Source organism: Pseudochaenichthys georgianus, unplaced genomic scaffold (genome assembly GCF_902827115.2).
Source record: "Pseudochaenichthys georgianus unplaced genomic scaffold, fPseGeo1.2 scaffold_428_arrow_ctg1, whole genome shotgun sequence".
Taxonomy (NCBI): Eukaryota; Metazoa; Chordata; class Actinopteri; order Perciformes; family Channichthyidae; genus Pseudochaenichthys; species Pseudochaenichthys georgianus.
Window position 1 is genome coordinate 77,171 of NW_027262993.1, and position 18,704 is coordinate 95,874.

Genomic DNA, 18,704 nt, shown 5'->3' on the forward strand with positions numbered 1-18,704 from the left:
CAGGAGGGAAGGAGAAGTCGAGTCAGATTTGTTATTTAGGATAAAGAGTCTAATTTTCTCAGAAATAAATTCGCAGAATTTATTAGAAGATAATAACCCAGTGTTCAATCTCCAATTTGAGCGCAGTCTACTTTTAGGAAGCAATTCCAAGTCTAATAAAAGGGGGGCATGGTCTGATATGACTATTGCTGAATATTCACATAATTTCACTGAAGGAATGAGTATTTTGTCTAAAAAAAAATAATCAATGCGAGAATATGTTTGATGAACATGGGAGTAGAATGAAAACTCTTTTGCTGTTGGGTGGCTGAATCTGCACGTATCCACACAACCGATTTGGTCCACAAGTGACATAAGAGCTCTAGCCGTACTAGATGGGGTTAGGTTTTTTGGCTTGGATAAATCAAGGGCAGGATTAACAACCAAATTAAGATCTCCCCCCAAAATAAGGTGGTGTGAATCCAGGCATGGGATTAATGAGAATAAGGATGTCATAAAATTAGGACAACTCCAATTAGGGGCATAGACGCAAACCATAATAACAGGAATTTGGAGCAATACACCCACGACTATAATGTAACGCCCATTTGTATCAGAAATACACTTTTCTAAAGAGAACTGCAGTCGTTTGTGTAGTAAAATTGCTGTACCTCTGGAACGGCTATTGAAGCTGGAGTGGAACACTTGTCCGACCCAGGGTTTCCGCAGTCTGGTGTGGTCACAGACACGCAGGTGGGTCTCCTGCAGAAAAGCAATGTCCGTCGTCATATCCTTAAGATGTGAGAATACTCTGGCTCTTTTAGTAGGCCCGCCAAGTCCTCTGACATTCCAGCTTGTAAACCTGATTGATCCTTGCATTGCTCTCTGTCTTATATCATCCATAGAGCATGAGCCACAATATCAGCCTTTGGAATAATATGATGAAATTATGAATTAGCCAGTAGGCTACAACACAGAGTAAGGTAAGAACTTCAAATGTGTTATAAAGATGGGCACCAAAGAAAAAAGTTCCTCCCGTATTGAGAAGAAAGAGAAAGAAAGAGAAAGAAAAAACACACACAAAAAACACAACCCAACGAGATCAGATGTCTGAATCTCTAACAAATCCCTACAACCTTGTCCTAAACTCATCCTGTAACGTAGATGAGCACGCAGGAAATGTTCTGCACACCTCCGGTTAACTACGGTGTAGTTGGCTTCCCTTCAAAATGTATAATTATCACATACAACCCCATCTGATTTGCAGTCATTCCCCAGTCCACACCCCCATAAACGAGACAGCAGTGACCTCTATTGGCCTAGCAGGGAGCTGCAAGCAATGTCTAATTTAACGTTCATGTCCGTGTAGCTTCAGCTCGGTTATAGAAATAAAAATAACTTAAGTGAAAAACAAGATTCAGAGGGGGTATGTGGACAGAGTCCTGATCATTCACTTACTGCTATGAACCTGGTAGAAACGCTCTGCCTCTTCCGCGGAGTCAAAAATGCGAGTCTGTCCGTTAATAGTAACACGCAGGCGGGCTGGGTAGAGTAAGCCGAAGCGTATTCCCTCCTTGTAGAGCTGCGACTTCACTTTGTTAAAGGCGGCCCGCTTCTTGGCGAGTGTGGCGCTGAAATCTTCAAAGATCCTGATGGGATGACCTTGGTACGAGACATCCCGGGATTTCCTAGCCGACAGCAGCACACGTTCCTTCAGGGCATATTTATGGAAGTGGACAATGAGGGGCCGGGAACCTTGCGGTGGTTTCGGAGCCAGACTGCGATGTGCACGGTCTAGCTCCAAGGTATCCAGCTGAGGGTCTCCGACCATCTTCTTGAACAGTGTAGTCATGAAGAGACGAGCATCATCCCCCTCCATTCCTTCTGGAATGCCAATCACACGGAGATTCTGTCGTTTGGAACGTGAAACCAGGTCTTCCACCGCCAGCTGCAATCTGTCATTCACCTGATTAGTGGTCTCCAACTTGGATTTCAATACGGCCACCTCTCGCTCCAGAGTAGTGATTCCATCTGAATGAGCGCTGAGAGCCGTTTCCATTCCGGTGATGGTGGCAGTATGTGTAGCCACGGTGTCTGTGATCTAGAGAGGCTTGGATTGGGGCCAGGGCGGTGTTCATGGTGTTCATGGCCTCTTTATCTTGCGAGCTGAAGAGTTTAGTTTGTTGCTGACTTTTGCCACGACTGCCTTGAGTTTTACTCATTTCAACAACGAAAAAGTTACTGAGGCACTACTAATGACTAATCAAGTAAGAAAAGTAGCAGATGTCTGGTTGTATATGTGTAAAAGCGAAAAAGGATTAGGGAGCAAACGCCAATGCGACCGATCACTCCAACGCCATAACCGGAACCCGCGTATTGGCATTTTAACACTGCTCTGCTTTTAGACACACATCTCAGAGAGGTTTTTATTTATTTTTGGAAAGGTCTTAGAGAAAGGAAGGGGGATTTTAACTCTTTGAAGCAGTGGTGGGATTGTGGGAAAGCCGACATCAAGCAGCTTTGTCTTCAGTACACTCTCAATGTTTCTCGTGACATCACCAAGTCTATGAGAGATCTGGAGATGGAAATAGTGGAACTGCAGAGCTTTGCAGAGTCCACAGGAAATCCAGGTTGTATTGAAGACCTCAAATCTAAAAAAGCCATTTTGGCAGACCTGCTGGGTTCTAGAGCACAGGGGGCGCTGGTCCGGTCCCGATTCCAGAGCGCTTCCATGATGGATTCGCCCACAAAGTACTTCTTCAGTCTGGAGAAGAAGAACGGGCAGGGCAGGCTGATCCACACTCTGAGGCCAGCAGGAGGACAGCAGCTGACGGAGAACAGCCAGATCCGGCAGAGAGCGGTGGACTTCTACTGCGACCTCTTTACCAGTGAGTACACTGAAGACGATGGAGGGTTTCATCTGTTCTGCAGGGGCCTACCAACAGTGTCTGAGGAGACGAACAAAGAGCTGGACGGGAGGAGGAACTGTGTGCAGCACTCAAGAGCATGCAGGGGGGGAAGGCCCCTGGAATAGATGGCCTCCCCCCAGAGTTCTACAATACATTTTGGGACTTTCTAAAAGAGGATCTAATGGACCTTTTTAATGAAAGTTTGAATGACTCTTTCCTCCCTCTGAGCTGCAGAAGAGCCGTTTTAACACTCCTTCCGAAAAAAGGTGACGTCCAGGAAATAAAGAACTGGAGGCCCGTCTCTCTGCTGTGCACCGACTACAAGCTGCTGTCCAGGGCCTTGTCCTCCAGGCTGAGGAAGGTGATGGACCAGGTGGTAGACCGGACCCAGACCTACTGTGTGCCCGGCAGGTCAATTGTTGACAATGTGTCACTAATTCGAGATATTTTGGAAGTCTCTGGTTCTTTGGGTTTCGACACTGGTCTGGTTTCATTAGACCAGGAAAAGACTTTCGACCGGGTTGAGCACCGTTACCTGTGGAAGGTGCTGGAGAGGTTCGGCCTCAGCCCGGGCTTTATCGCCAAGAGCCGTTTTAACACTCCTTCCGAAAAAAGGTGACTTACAGGAAATAAAGAACTGGAGGCCCGTCTCTCTGCTGTGCCCTGACTACAAGCTGCTGTCCAGGGCCCTGTCCGTTATAATATCCGTTCTTTTAATGAGGGCCTGGTTTTACCTGGTTTTAATGCACGTTTTATTTTATCGGCCTATGCAGACGACATCATTGTTTTTATAAAAAATCAACAGGATGTTTTAAAGCTAGGGCAGGTGGTGGATACTTTCCAAAAGATCTCCTCTGCAAAGGTCAACTGGGCTGAGAGTGAGGCCCTAGCAGTGGGGGAGTGGACTGGTGGCCTCCCTCAACTCCCAGGTGGGTTGACATGGAAGAGGGGGGGGTCTAAAGTATCTGGGGGTCCATCTTGGAGATGAGGTCACACTGGAGAAAAACTGGGAAGGGGTTTTAGAAAAGGTGGAGGGGAAGCTCAACAAGTGGCGCTGGTTGCTTCCCCACATGTCCTACAGAGGCAGGGTGCTAGTCATCAACAACCTGGTAGCATCCAGCCTCTGGCATAAGTTAAGGTGTGTAGAGCCCCCTGCTGGTCTTTTAAAAAAGCTGCAAGGCATTATTTTAAATGTCTTTTGGGATAAGTTGCACTGGGTTCCTCAGTGCACGCTGTACTGGGTTCCTCAGTGCACGTTGCACTGGGTTCCTCAGTGCACGTTGCACTGGGTTCCTCAGTGCACACTGTACCTGCCAAAGGAAGAAGGGGGCAAGGGTTGGTGCACCTGGAGAGTCGAGCAGCTGCTTTTAAACTCCAGTTTTTACAAAGATACCTGACAGGAAGCGATGATGTCGTCTGGGGGCCGGGAGCCAGCACCATTTTAAGGGGGGTAGCAGGCCTGGGTTTGGATGCGTCATTGTTTTTAACAAACTGTGATTTTACTCGTGTGTGTGTTTTGCCTCCGTTTTACAAAGGACCCTTTAAAGTATGGACACTTTTTAAATGGGCCAGAGTGGGTCCCGCAGCATCTCTGTTCTGGCTCCTGGAAGAGCCTCTGGTGTGGGGGGCCCGGCTGGAAGTTGGGGTCGTGAAGCTGAGGAACATCGTGGATGCTGCAGGTCCTGGACTCCACAGCACCGAGGCCGTGGCCTCTCTGCTCGGCCTGAAGTCGGCCCGCCACACCAGAACCATCCTGAACGAGTGGGTTCAAAGGCTATCTGATGATGAGATGGAGATGCTGCGGGAGTATTCCAACAGGAAGGAAACCCCTGACGAAGGGGACCCTTTTCCGGACATTGGGGTTTTAGCAGACCAGGATGGACTCAAACACAGACTCCATGCAGACTTCCACATGCTGAATGGGAAAGGTTTTATAGACTCTGCACTCTGGGCCTGAACGAACAGAAGCTAAGCGAGAGGAGAGACACGGTGTGGAAACACATGGACGGTGTGGCGCAGTGTGCTGTGCAATGATCATCAGATCAAGGGGTGAAACCCGCCGCTGCTGCGTCTGTAAAGCCGGTGTGTCCTTGGGCAAGACACTTCACCTGAACTTGCTCCTGTGGGTATTGTCCACAGTGCATGTATCAACAAAATATGTGTAATGTGTATCTGTAAAGCGCTTTGAGCACTGGAAAAGCGCTATAATAATTGTAAGGAATTATTATTATTATTAGTTATCCAAAGTATTGTTGATATAATATCAAAGTAATATCACCAAAAGTAAAATGTTAACGGCCAACAAAAAAGAAGCAACTGGAAGATTTCAGAAATAAGTATGGTCTATATCTGTATAAAATGCCAATGTGCGTAGAATACAGAACATGTACCAGTACCAATATACAATCAAAAACATACAATACACAAGTACAAAGAAAAATTCAGTTTTTATTGAAGGTGTGCTTCACATCTGCCTTATTAATAATAAAATAATACAATTCAATAAGGTGCTTTAACCACCAGGTGTCCCTTTCTATCAGCTGTGCACCGTTATGGTGTAAATACAGCCTATCTACCAATTGGATCAAATATAAAAATCAGCCGAATTAGTGTTGATACTGCAAGGAGACGTATTGTGTGAAAAGAAATGTAAGATGTCGTTTAATTGCTGATATATTTATGATCCACGTCACGTTTTCAGTTCCTCATGTTTGTCTAGAAGTCTTCTCAGCAGGGCTCTCTAAATAGAGAACTACGGCAGATATGTAATATTTAATGCAGCCGAACCGTGTATTACAATGCCGTTATGTGATGACTTTCAAAGAGAAAAGCAAGCACACTCGGAATAAAGTATTATTTTATTTTTAAAAAACGTTTTCAGATTTCACATCACATAAACACCAAATCCCAGCATGCATTCACCATCCAATCAACGAGCAGAGGGTCTTGCCTATGTCTGTTTCCGGTTCCACATCCACACGCATGGATTAACATCGATTGAATACATTAATGTAGCCTTTGTTTCTGCTAAAAGAGGTGTCGACCAGCTGGGGCAACAAGAATATTGGCCTAATCGAGTGTGACTATTAAAAAATAAATCATTGGGTCGGGGTAGCATTTGCTTGGCATTTCCAGTTATTTCTCCACTGCCTTAACATGGGTTAACTATACCGTGTAACTGTCACGTTTGAAGGGACGAAATCGTGACATCTTCACGTCTCCCAGCATGGTAAATCGTCACATGTTCACGTCTTGCTGTGATATCGGGTTGCCTTTTTGGCTTGACAATGAATTATTATCATATCCGATCAGAATTTAGGTATCGTTAAATGAAACTGCGCTACCAGTTTTGTTTTGTAGAACCTACATTTTGTTTGCCTGGTTTCTACCTCCTCATTACAAACGGTTGTGTTTTTGGTGTCATTGAGTTGTGTCCACTCCTTGTTGTTTTGCCCCTTGTCCTTATTCCTTTCTGGCTCCAACGTCTCCTACTCCTCTCCTTCCACCTCCCGAGATGACGTCTGACTCCACCACGCATTGCTGGGTGTACTCCTTCACCAGCTCCACGTTCAGGGTGTTGCGGCAGAATTCCACCATGGGCTTCCAGAGTGGGGGGTCCAGGAACACCTGGCACATCACGTGACCCTTCAGAGTGGCAGTGTGGCGCTGCAGGTGGCACAGGAACTGCTGCCGGATAGGATCCAGCTCCGTACCGAACATGTTAATGTTCAGGGAATACCTGGTTGAAAAGAAGTGTACTGGTCAATTCAGTGAACATACTTTCTTGTTCTAAATTAACTTCTGGAAATGTTAACCTTCCTGTCGTGTCTGTTTCTCCCCCTTACTTTGGTGTTCCCGGGGGAATGTGTTACCGTTCTGTAACTTTAACTTATCTTACATTGAAACAAAAACCATTAGAAATCATCACATTTTATTTAACACCCTGTTAAGATGCAACCAATGTCTCAGACTTCTGGTTTACATCAATGGGTGTGTCTATCTGATGGATGAACAGACTCTAGAGTTACCCATTCATCTCCTATGGTGGTCATTTTTGACTGGGAACACCATCATTGTTACAAAGTTAACTAAACCACTTAAAATTGAAAGAAAGTGGTGATCAGCAACTTTATATGTTCAAATGCCGACTGTGGAGGATATCCTAAGGTCTTGATGCAATCAAATATAAAACACAATATTTATGATTGAGGAAAGAAGTAATCATTCCAATTTGATCCGAACATGACAGGAGGGTTAAAACCACTATGTATATAACAAATGATCAAATCTGGCACCAATGGTATTATTGTAAGACAACATTATTGCATATTTGTCTGCACACTAGTTGTCCCTGAATTGAAATTATTATAAGAAGAAAGAAAGAAAGAAAGAAGAGTTACCAGTCATCTCCAATGGGCACCCTGTAAGGGAATGTACAGAGGCTGGTCACAGTAGGGTTGGCCACATCGTCGACCATCCAGTCGATGTCCTTCTTCAGTAGAATAGCCATGTTACTGGGTAGAAGCTTGAATGGCTGAGAATCTTGAATGATGGTGGCGTTAGGAAGGACCCCATGCATCCGATCAGAGGTCAGATACAGCTGGCGGACGGCTGTATTGTCGAGACGCACTGGAGGAGGTTTGAAGGAGGTGGACAAAGAAGATTGAATATCTCCAAGACCAAGATCGGACAGACGCAGCTTGAGTTCTTCAGCCCTGAAGCGCACCAGGAGAATACCCTATAGAGAAGAGAGCCAATGCATGAGCTGACCATGGACTATATCGTACATATTTACATCAATATTGTAACCAACGGACTTAAATGGAGGCTTATAAAGCACAAGCCGATACATAGAAAGGCTTGTTGCTTGTACCTGCTTGGTTATGAGGCGATATTTCTGGAAATCCTTTGGTAAGAGCAGATCACGGGTCAAGCGGGTTACTTTGACATCAGGGAACTTGGATTTGACCAGATCAGAGCAAAAGCGCTGCAGAACCCCAACCACACCCTTACCCCTTTCCTGAGGGGCGACACGTAGTGCTTGCACCAGCATAGTCTCCCCATCGTCAATCACAAACACTGACTCCATAGCAATCTGTTGAGTAGAAAAAGAAAAAATGTGAAGAAAATCATTGACATGTCCTTTTTAGAACCATTTCTGAAGCTGGTCTGGAGCAGCATAACTGACAAATGATGAATGATCTTAAATGTCTAAGAGATTTGGGAAACAAGAACATGCTAATCAGAGCATGAAACATGAGCCAAGTTCTGTGTGGCAATGGCAGCAGACAGTGGCCGCTGGTGGATTTTTTTAGGTGCGGCTGTTGACAGTGACCAAACCAAAAAAGGGTGGAATCTTTTTTGGAGAAATGACCCCTTAAATGATGACTTCTGGGGGGGGGGGGGAGAAATTGAGGCCTAAAAATATGAGAAGACTGATCAATACCTCCGTAATCTTCAGTGTGGAAAATAATATTATGTATCAACCTGGATATCTACCACTGTACCAGGAATTTGTATTCTCAGAACTGGTCTTTGTTTTTTTCTTTCTTAAAACTGTGTTTGATGAACCAACACCTCCACCAAGTGGCTTTACAGTGAACTGCATGTGGGATATAAAAACTGTAGATAATGTGTTTCTGGTCATTAATAGCATATTTTCAGTAGCATTAAAGGTGGGGTAGGTAAGTTTGAGAAACCGGCTCGAGATCGCTAGAATTTGAAAATACACAACCGGAGAAAATCTGCCACTTCCTTACAGAGCCCCTCCTCCAACACACACGAACGCGCACATAACCAATGAGGGCACGAGATAAGTTTGTGCCCCGATGGAAGGCTGACAGGCCCTCGTTCCGTCTCCTTTATTTCTCAATGGGCGCAATCCGGCCCGGCTAAACGGATTGGTTGTACTTTTTACAGTATTACGGCTTCTACAGATGAAATTTTTTTATGGATTTTTTGTCAAAGCACTTAAGATATTCATTGCTATCGGGATATTAAGAGCATTCCATGGAATATAACAAAAAGGTTATCTCGAGCCGGTTTCTGAAACTTACCTACCCCACCTTTAATTATATGAGTAGTATACAAATGCCACTTTCATCACATTAGTATGCATGGAATGTGACAGGTCGCCCCGCCCCTTTTGACCGGAAGTCCCGCCCATTTGATCGGAAGCCCCGCCCCCACTTCCGGCGGATGTCCCGCCCCCGCTTCCGGTTTACAAAATAAAAAAATATATTTAAATTAAATTAAAATTAAAAAAATGAGAAAAATAAAATGCCGTTGTTTCAATCAATTAGTATGCATAGGATATATGTCCCGCCTCCTAACCACTTCCTGTGCCCCTAATCCTGTATACAGTATTGAATGTAACTTACAAATACTTGCAAATAACATGAAATTAATCAAAGTAAAGCATCTAAAAAACCATATATTTAAAAAAAAGTCAGCCTCTCTGTTTTTGCGAACAGTCTGAGACAAGTCAGGACATGAGGGGAGAGACCATATGGCGACCGAGGGGAGGGGGGAACACACACACACACACTTTCCCCGCCCCTCACCCCTCTCCCGTTAGAGGTTGGCTAAATAAAAGCCAGCGTCTTTTGGTCACTCTTCAATATTTTTCAAGTCGAGAGAAAATGGCCAAGAGACGTCTTGATATGAGTTTAATCAGCGAGACACCGGTGACAACTTACAGCCATCCGTTGGGTGCTCCAATCAAAGTAAAGCATCTAAAAAACATATATTTAAAAAAAGTCAGCCTTTTTTTGCGAGTAGTCTGAGACAAGTCAGGACAGGGGGGGGGAGAAACCATAAACCCCCTATGGAGATGACCATATGGTGGCCGAAAGGAGAGGGGTAATATACGTACTCATGTAGAGAAAGTCAGAGAATATTTATCTGAGCAGGACGCATATACTTTGCACAAGCCTGCTAGGGTGCATTTTGTAAGAAACAGAGTTTTCATACTCAGACCGCTGCAGCAATTTCAAGCAGATCTCTGCGATATGCAGTCGTTGTCCAAGTATAATGATGGTTTTAATTATTTGTTAACAGTCGTAGATGTATTTTCGAAAAAAGCCTATGCTCAAGCATTAAAGAAAAAGACGGGTATTGAGGTTGCCAAAGCCTTTGATACAATTTTAACACACAGTGAGATCCCTAAAAAGTTACAAACAGATGCGGGGAAAGAATTCTTTAATAAAGTTTTTCAAAACGTATTGAAGAAAAGAGGTATACAACATTATGCAACCGCCAGTGATATGAAGGCATGTGTGGCAGAGAGATTTAACCGTACACTGAAAACTAAAATGTGGAGGTATTTTACAGCTAAAAACACTCATAGATATATAGACCTAAACAAGTATTTGCTCTGCCATAAAAACCAAGTACAATATAATGCTAATTTGTTAAACAGACAGGAATAACCCTATTGGCTGCTTTTTAGAGTCATTTACATATTGCGTTGCCTATAAGTAAGATCCGAACCATCTAGACAGCCTCTCTTTGCTTTTCCCCCATCAGGCACAGATATCTGGTAAGTACTTTTATTTTTTTATGTTATAATATCATGTAGTTACTTAATGCTGCTTGATGTGTGTTAAAGAACCTCTATGCATCTGTTGTTTTTTCTATTATATAACAGCCCTAGATTGTAATTATTTAGAAGCTTTTAATGAAGTATCCTTCTAAGTACAAAATACATGTTGAAGCCCTCAAGTAAAATGAAGGAGTTTTCTGTATTATGCATCACTGAGTTTTAAAAGCTACATAGTTTGACTGCAAACGACTCTGACTTTTCTCCAATGGGCTCCGCCTACCACTCAACATAACAAGCCCCACCTTTCCTCACCAGATCATTTAAAAATGAGAACCCTTCAAGGACATTTTAGAGAGCAGCATGGATCTGAGAAAAACCAAGTCTCTCCCCACGATCTGCAGCCTGGAGCAAACGTCTGGAGGACCTCCATCCTCACCTACAATTTGGACACCAGATCTGGACAGCGCTATGGCTGGCATTGATATTACAGGATGGTTGAATATGCCTCAACCTCCATCTACTCCACCCGAGTCTCCAGGGGAATCAACAGTAGTAGGCGTTGATATGCCATGCTCTACTTGTGTTCCAGAGATTGGCGTTGATATGCCATGCTTTCCTTGTGCTCCAGAGGGTGATGCTACAGAACGTGCTAGGACATCGGCATTCCTGAATACGGTAAAAGCAGTTGTAGTTCATCTGTTGGATAGAGTTGTATACCTTTACAGAAAGGAAACATGTAACGGATGTCAAGTCGATCACCCCAGTCAGATGCAGCACGAGTGTGTATTCCCTACCGGTGAATACTATCTGGATCGAAACTATGATGAAGTGGTAAAGAGACTATGGACCGTTCGTTTCATTCCAGCCATTCGGGACGCTCTGCACCAGAACCACCTTTCAGTCAGACAACTCACGTGTTCCTTTAACATGTTTATTAGAAGCAGCATATAGTTGAGTTTGGCGACTAGGCTCGGGCATCATCACTCCATAGATATACATAGCACGGTGAGTGATGATTAAATAACTAACCCCCGAGCCTACAGGTGGAAGCTGGGGTGGTGGTGGGGCAGGCAAGCAGCAGCAACATGAAACACAGCAGCACGAACATGAACGCAGCAATAGCAAATGAACGCAGCAATAGCAAATGAACGCAGCAAGCAGCAGCGACGTAGCTGCAGCAATAGCAGCAGCAAGCAATGCATGGAGAGAGATCTGGCAGGTTAAATAGAGCGGCATATTAAGGAGACTCTGTTTGGTTGGTTGTAGAGCGGCAAGGGGGCGTTATGTATGAATGCAGCATAAGTGCTCGAGTTGACTGCCTGAACTAGCTCGCAGGCTTCGCCCCATTTCAGTCAGACAACTCACGTGTTCTTTTAACATGTTTATTAGAAGCAGCATATAGTTGAGTTTGGCGACTAGGCTCGGGCATCATCACTCCATAGATATACATAGCACGATGAGTGATGATTAAATAACTAACCCCCAAAACTGCGTGGAGATTAGATACTATCCCCCAAAACTGCGTAGCCCGAGCCTGACGCTGGTGATGTGAGACTGATAAGTAGAGGGCCTGGCGAGCTGCCATGTGGCCATTCCCCCTAAGCACAGCGGCTTTAAGGGGAATATACTACCGAGTGAGACTGCTATGTGTAGGCCTGAGGGATAGCCCAGAGCCGATTCTTCCCTGAGCACAGCGGCTTTGAGAGGAATACTACCTATATATGCTACCTAATGAAACTGCTATGTGAAGGCCCGGGAACAGCCCGAAAAGCCATCCCCCTTAAGCACCGCGGCTTTCAGGGGAATATACTACCTAGTGACTGCTATGTGAAGGCCCGGGAACAGCCCGAAAAGCCACCCCCCTTAAGCACCGCGGCTTTGAGGGGAATATACTACCTAGCGAGACTGCTATGTGTAGGCCTGGAAGTGACCAGTGCCGACCCCCCCCCAGCACCGCGGCTTTGAGGGGAATATACTACCTATCAAGACTGCTGTGTCTAGGTCTTTGAGGCAGCGACAATGAGCTTTCCCCCCCAAGCATGCAGCTATGAGGGGAATATACTATAATGAAATAAATATAATCTAACCCAGCAACCACCTGGTATGCAATAACAAGATTCTACAGATATACATCTTTGAACGTTACTCATCATCGAGTAGTGCAAGAGCTCATGGTTGTTTGTGCTGAAAGGATCTCATTCATGTGAGGCATGATATAGCGCTGGTGGGCAGAAGATGACCGACGGCCCAGGACACTCAGGGTTGAGGTAGGCGGATATAGAGCTGCGGTTGTGGCTGTGCAGATTCTTAAACAGTGGGAATAGCGATCTGGGGGCAGGTCGCAGCTTAGGCAGAGATCACGCAGCTTGGAGGAGAACCCTCGTCGTTGGGTTTGCAGCCATCGAATACACATGGGTGCCGACGCATGTGTCAGAGGGCAATGATGCGAGAAGTTCAGCATGGAAGATAAAGGACAAAGAAAACGGTGTTAGTTTTAGCAATGATTATTCGGGGTTCCTTGACTCCCCAATCAGAAATGTCAGACATTGAATGTTTCAAAAAAGTGTGTATATTTGATCTCCAAAGTTAATTCAGTAAGGGAGAGATTATGCTGAGGATTAAAAGGTGAGAGGTCTGTGTATTCGCCACCTGAGAAACCAATAGAAAGCTGTAACAACTGCATCTGACGTTTATCAATGTATAGTGAAACCACTTAGCCTGAATTTATACATTAACCTTTGCACGGGTGCAAAGTTAAGAGGCAGTCTTTATCATTGCGTGGAGGACGTGCCTTCTTAAGGCCCTTGAGGAGCAAATTAATTAACTCTAGCGTGGCTTAATACTTAGCACTTGAAGATTGTAGGATTCGAATGAAAATACAATTAATGCATGAACAACTATTATATCTATTGTATAAGTACACAGAGGAGGTTGGGACAGAAGATAAAGTACCAAGCTGATTGTATGCTTTGAATCATGCTCTTGGTTGGAGGCAGAATATGGGAAATCCTTGAGGGCTTGACGTGTAGATCCAGAGTCGTTTGGTTGAACGAGGGCATGGCAAGCTGGTGGGGCAAACCACTGCATTGTGAAATCCCCCGAACCAGCAGAAGGCGCATCATCTGTAAGTAACTAGAGAGGATCTGAGGACACCGCAAGGTCATTATAAAAGAAGGAACATAACCTTCCACTCGTCGCAGAGGGGCTAAGACCAAAGATCTGAGCAATAGCCATCTCTAAGATTGCATTCATGCCGAATAGTCCGCGTCTTTACACCAGACGCAAGTGTATTACATCGTTTCATTTGCAGAAGGTTGGGTTTGCGTTCACCCAGGCAACCTCAAACAGACTATGAACTGTAAACTAAAGTCATTGTACGGAGATGCTTTTTCAACAATTGGCGGGACATTAAGCGGATAAAATGCAGATGCCAGCAATTCATACAGTAGCCTGCATCATGGAGCATTGGCAGGTTATTTTCATACTGCTGTTAATCTGGAGAGCACATCAACAGACTCTGCGGCCGGCGCATAGGATTATAAATCAGACAACGTGCATTAAAAACATTATAACACATAATGAGACGTTATGCAGTGAGGAGGTTTCACCGATGACAGGTGGCTCTGATGAAATTGTACCACTGCCTTTTCTCTGTACACAGGGGACCAGTGAGGTAAGCAGTCACCAGAAAGCATGCATGACCCTAAAGGTTACTGTATGTTCACAGCATAGATAGCAAAACAAGCGATGACGCGCAAATAGTTGTTTCCCATGTTTTGATGCGGACTACGTCACACCAGCAATGAACCTCTCCAGAGTTTACTAGCGAGCGACCCGAGACCACCTCTTTTAGGCGGAGCAGAGGTATCGGACTGCTTCCACACCAATCCAACGAACCGCATCAAGGGGTTAACGCTACAGGGACCGATTCAATAGTACTAACCAAGCAGGTGTGAACGTGACCTAAGACTATGGTGCCTTAAGGTCATCACGTCATTGGAGGCAGTCGCAATTTCTACAGGCTCGCACTACCCGTTAGCATCTGGCATCTGTTAGCATCTAGCTCTCCTGCTTACAAACTTTTAGCCATCCCTGCTTATACAAGTAGTTTTAGTTGTCTGCGATCTGCCGAGGCCGGCTGTACTGAGGTGTTTTACCTCCGGAGACGGAGCGAAGAGACGGAGCGGCTCCACCTGTTGCTGCCTGCGATCTGCGATCTACGGAAGCCTGTTCCCACCTGTAGAATACGGCTGTACTGGAGAGGTTTTTACCTCGGAGTCGTCGCGGAGAGACGGAGTGGATCCACGCTTCGGGCTTGGCCTGCTTCCACCGGGCGTGTGCTGCTGTGCGGAGGAGGATTTTACCACCGCTGGGGCCTGCTTTCCACCTGTCCTGGTTCTGCTGTTGCAGAGGCCTGCTTTCACCCCGGGGATACCACGGAGGGACCGGAGCGCTTCCACGCTGCTGTTTTCGCCTGTCCTTTGCTGCTGTGCTGATTTGCTCCAGGAACATCACGGATACTGTCTGCTGGTCTGGGAAAATGGCCCATATCGGGATTCTGCTGTGCCTGTTAACTGTTTTGGACTATGAGAAGATCTCTAGTCATTCTGAGAAGTCTACTGGATTCAGGTCTGTTCTGCCACCCGCGGTGGGCATCCCCTGCAAAGGTTCGGATGTGTTGCTCAAACAATTACCGGTTACCTTGACACAGACAATCTGCTCGACGAAATATGTTTTTTTTTTTTTCCCCTGCGATGATGGTTCTTCAGGACTGCTTCTTAAGCTCAAATCACACTCTCGCAGACTTTTCCGGTGTTTCTAAATGAGATGACAATGTATATGTGTCGTAGAGAATCCAGCATAATGCTTCTGGTGTCAAAGAAACGTGGGCTACTATGGCAACCAAATGCACATTTGATTGTAAAACCTTAAAATATATATGCCACAGAAGGCATATGGGATGTCTGCTTTCCCTGCCATGTCATCTACAGAGCAAAGAAACGGGAACAATTTTAGTAGTTAATACTCTTAACAGAATAATTGTGAGGAACTAACGGCTCAATAAAGAAACGTTGCTAGAATAATTCCTCCTAGCACTAGGCTAGGGGCCTGTTGTGTTTTTAAACGTTTAAATAGCAGCACGTGTAATACTCCTGGCTCCTTCAGTGCAAACTTCAGTCTTGAGTGCAGGTTTCAACAGACATGGGTCCCTGGGAGCCAGCATAACTTGCTAAGAAACCTTGATTTAAGCCTGTGATAAGGTAATTTGACGAACATCTGTGATTAGGAAGAGCTTGGAAACGATTTGCAGCATGACGCCTCCTGAGGCACACCCAGCGAGGGGCAGATATTGCAGGTAGAGCTTAATTCCTGTGAGGAAAAACTCTTCTTTGGTAGGTGATTAAATGTACATGGCCGCTTGGCAGAGAATGATTCATGGTATTCATAGAAAATACACTGTAGGAGATTGAAGTCTAAAATGATGGTCAAAAATGTATCGAGCTTCCCTTCATATTCACGTGATGGAAATTATTAATTTATTTCCGTTTTTAATTTCATTGATTTATAGTAGGCCTAGTATAAATACTTATATACAATGAATTTCTGTATAATTGCCTCAAATATGACTTACTGCAGGCCAAATATTTCCATAATAAAACATTGCTTATGCAGAATAGTATTATATACCTGTCAGGAGGCAAGAACTCGTGGCTGGATCTGGGACTCCAATTCCCAGCCTCCCCGGGAGTGTGACGTCAGCGGCACAACGTGGTTGAACGCGGAAGTAGAAACATTTGTTTACATTGCAGGTAGGGGAAATCGAGTTTGTTCACGGGAATATATCGTGCAATTAAAGGCTTCAAGCGCTGATTTTACTTCGAGAAGGTAGGACAGGATGGCAGGTACTTTGGGAATGCAGGAGTCAGCTTGCTCCTGCCTTTTTTGGTGTTTAAATACCCACCGACCGAGAGACAGTGCGACTCTTAGCTGACACACAAGAGAAGGGTTGTTACCAGAGCTGGCGTAGAACTCGGGACTTCCTCTGGCCCAAAGGATATTAAAAGTTACTCCAGATCAGGACGGAAGGGACACCTGAATGTGTGTCGTGCGGGAGCTGTGGCTCGTTCCAGCGGCGTCTGAACCATGCTCTGAGCTAGCCTGTGTTTCGTGAATGAGGCATTTCTTACGGCTTCTTGCGTATGATGATTCGGTTCCGGAGTCGGAGATTGCAATAGACATTTGCAAGGACAGCACCGGCAGGCAAGCAGCAGCAACATGAAACACAGCAGCACGAACATGAACGCAGCAATAGCAAATGAACGCAGCAATAGCAAGTGAACGCAGCAAGCAGCAGCGACGTAGCTGCAGCAATAGCAGCAGCAAGCAATGCATGGAGAGAGATCTGGCAGGTTAAATAGAGCGGCATATTAAGGAGACTCTGTTTGGTTGGTTGTAGAGCGGCAAGGGGGCGTTATGTATGAATGCAGCATAAGTGCTCGAGTTGACTGCCTGAACTAGCTCGCAGGCTTCGCCCCATTCATGTGTCGGAGAGGAGAGTCTTTGGAGCTACCGAGGCGATTCTGTACAACCTCAGAAACACCAGACTCTTTGAGGCTAAAATCGAGAAGCTATACAAACAGCTTGTAGAGAACGACGAGACCCTACTGAAGATTACAAGAGCAGCTTGCGCCTTCTGGCAGCATTAGGAAGAGTTTTTATTTATTTTTGATACTTTTTCATTAAAGTATGTTTTATTTTAATTTTACTTGATATAGTGTGTCCTTCCTTTTATTATTCTCTGCTTGGAGAAATGTTGTATATACATATCAATAAAATGCATTGTAAGAAAAACTGTTGTACTCATTACCTCATCGGGCTGTAAAAGGAAACATGTCTGAGAAACGTGTTATGCATAGGGTGTATTACACTCCATCTAATCCAGGGAGTTTAGGAGGTGTGGATAAACTCCATAGAGCTGTACAGAATGAAATGGGTAAACAAGTAAATGTAGAGAAAGTCAGAGAATATTTATCGGAGCAGGATGCATATACCTTGCATAATCCGGCACGGGTGCATTTTGTAAGAAACAGAGTTTTTGTACTCAGACCGCTACAACAATTTCAAGCAGATCTCTGCGATATGCAGTCGCTGTCCGAATATAATGATGGTTTTAATTATTTGTTAACAGTCGTAGACGTATTTTCGAAAAAAAAGCCTATGCTCAAGCATTAAAGAAAAAGATGGGTATTGAGGTTGCTAAAGCCTTTGATACAATTTTAACACACAGTGAGATCCCTAAAAAGTTACAAACAGATGCGGGGAAAGAATTCTTTAATAAAGTTTTTCAAAACTTATTGAAGAAAAGAGGTATACAACATTATGCAACCGCCAGTGATATGAAGGCATGTGTGGCAGAGAGATTTAACCGTACGCTGAAAACTAAAATGTGGAGGTATTTTACAGCTAAAAACACTCATAGATATATAGACGTCTTACCCGAACTACTTGAAAGTTACAATAATAGTTATCACCGAAGTATTAAAATGAACCCACTGCAGGTAACCAAGGAAAATGAGGCTCAAGTGTTTCGGAATCTATATAACCCCTCCAGCCTTCGTAAAAAAGCTGCTGTCAAAATGAACTTTAAGGAGGGGGAGCTTGTAAGGATATCCAAATTGAGAGGAGTATTCGGAAAAAAATATCAGCAGAGTTATACGGACGAATTATTTACGGTGTCTGAAGGCTTACCTCGGCAGCCACCTGTTTACAAGCTCAAAGATTATGATGGAGAAGAGATCAAGGGGACTTTTTATGAGAAAAAGTTACAAAAAGTGAAAATAGCCAATGACAAGGCTTTTCAAGTCGAGAAAATTCTAAAAAGGCGTGTGGTGAGAGGGAAAAAACAAATGTTTGTATCTTGGCATAATTGGCCCTAAAAATTCAACAGCTGGGTTGATGCAGACGAAATCAAAGATGTATAAAAGCAAACAGAATCAATGCTCAGTCCTTCATTACAGCCATGGCAAAATTATTTCAGGTGACTCTGGCTTTATTAGGAAAACAAACATATAATACAAATGGGTTAGGGGTTCAATGTAATCATCGTGGACTTAATAGTCTAACAAAATACTTTTATCTGAATACATTTGTTGTTTTTAAGAGCACTTTTTGAAATTATTTATTAATTATTTCAGTGGACCAATCCAGTTTTTGTTAACATTAACGCTTTCTTCTCTTTTTCTTGTGTTACTAAGATACTTTTAGACACACTT

General features: G+C 44.4%; 1 protein-coding gene across 2 annotated transcripts in view; it reads right to left on the reverse strand.

The window, feature by feature from the left end:
• Positions 1 to 5,355: 5,355 nt before the first annotated feature.
• The window catches only part of LOC117442435 (histidine N-acetyltransferase-like), a 36,239-nt gene continuing 22,890 nt past the window's right edge, over positions 5,356 to 18,704 (reverse strand). For both annotated transcript variants that reach the window (XM_034078431.2, XM_071202418.1), the window contains 3 exons: positions 7,762 to 7,983; positions 7,289 to 7,626; positions 5,356 to 6,627 (listed from right to left, as the gene is read on the reverse strand). In XM_034078431.2, the coding sequence (XP_033934322.1) occupies positions 6,351 to 6,627; positions 7,289 to 7,626; positions 7,762 to 7,983 (837 nt within the window). In that variant the 3' untranslated portion in view covers positions 5,356 to 6,350. The remainder of the gene's footprint in view (positions 6,628 to 7,288; positions 7,627 to 7,761; positions 7,984 to 18,704) is intronic.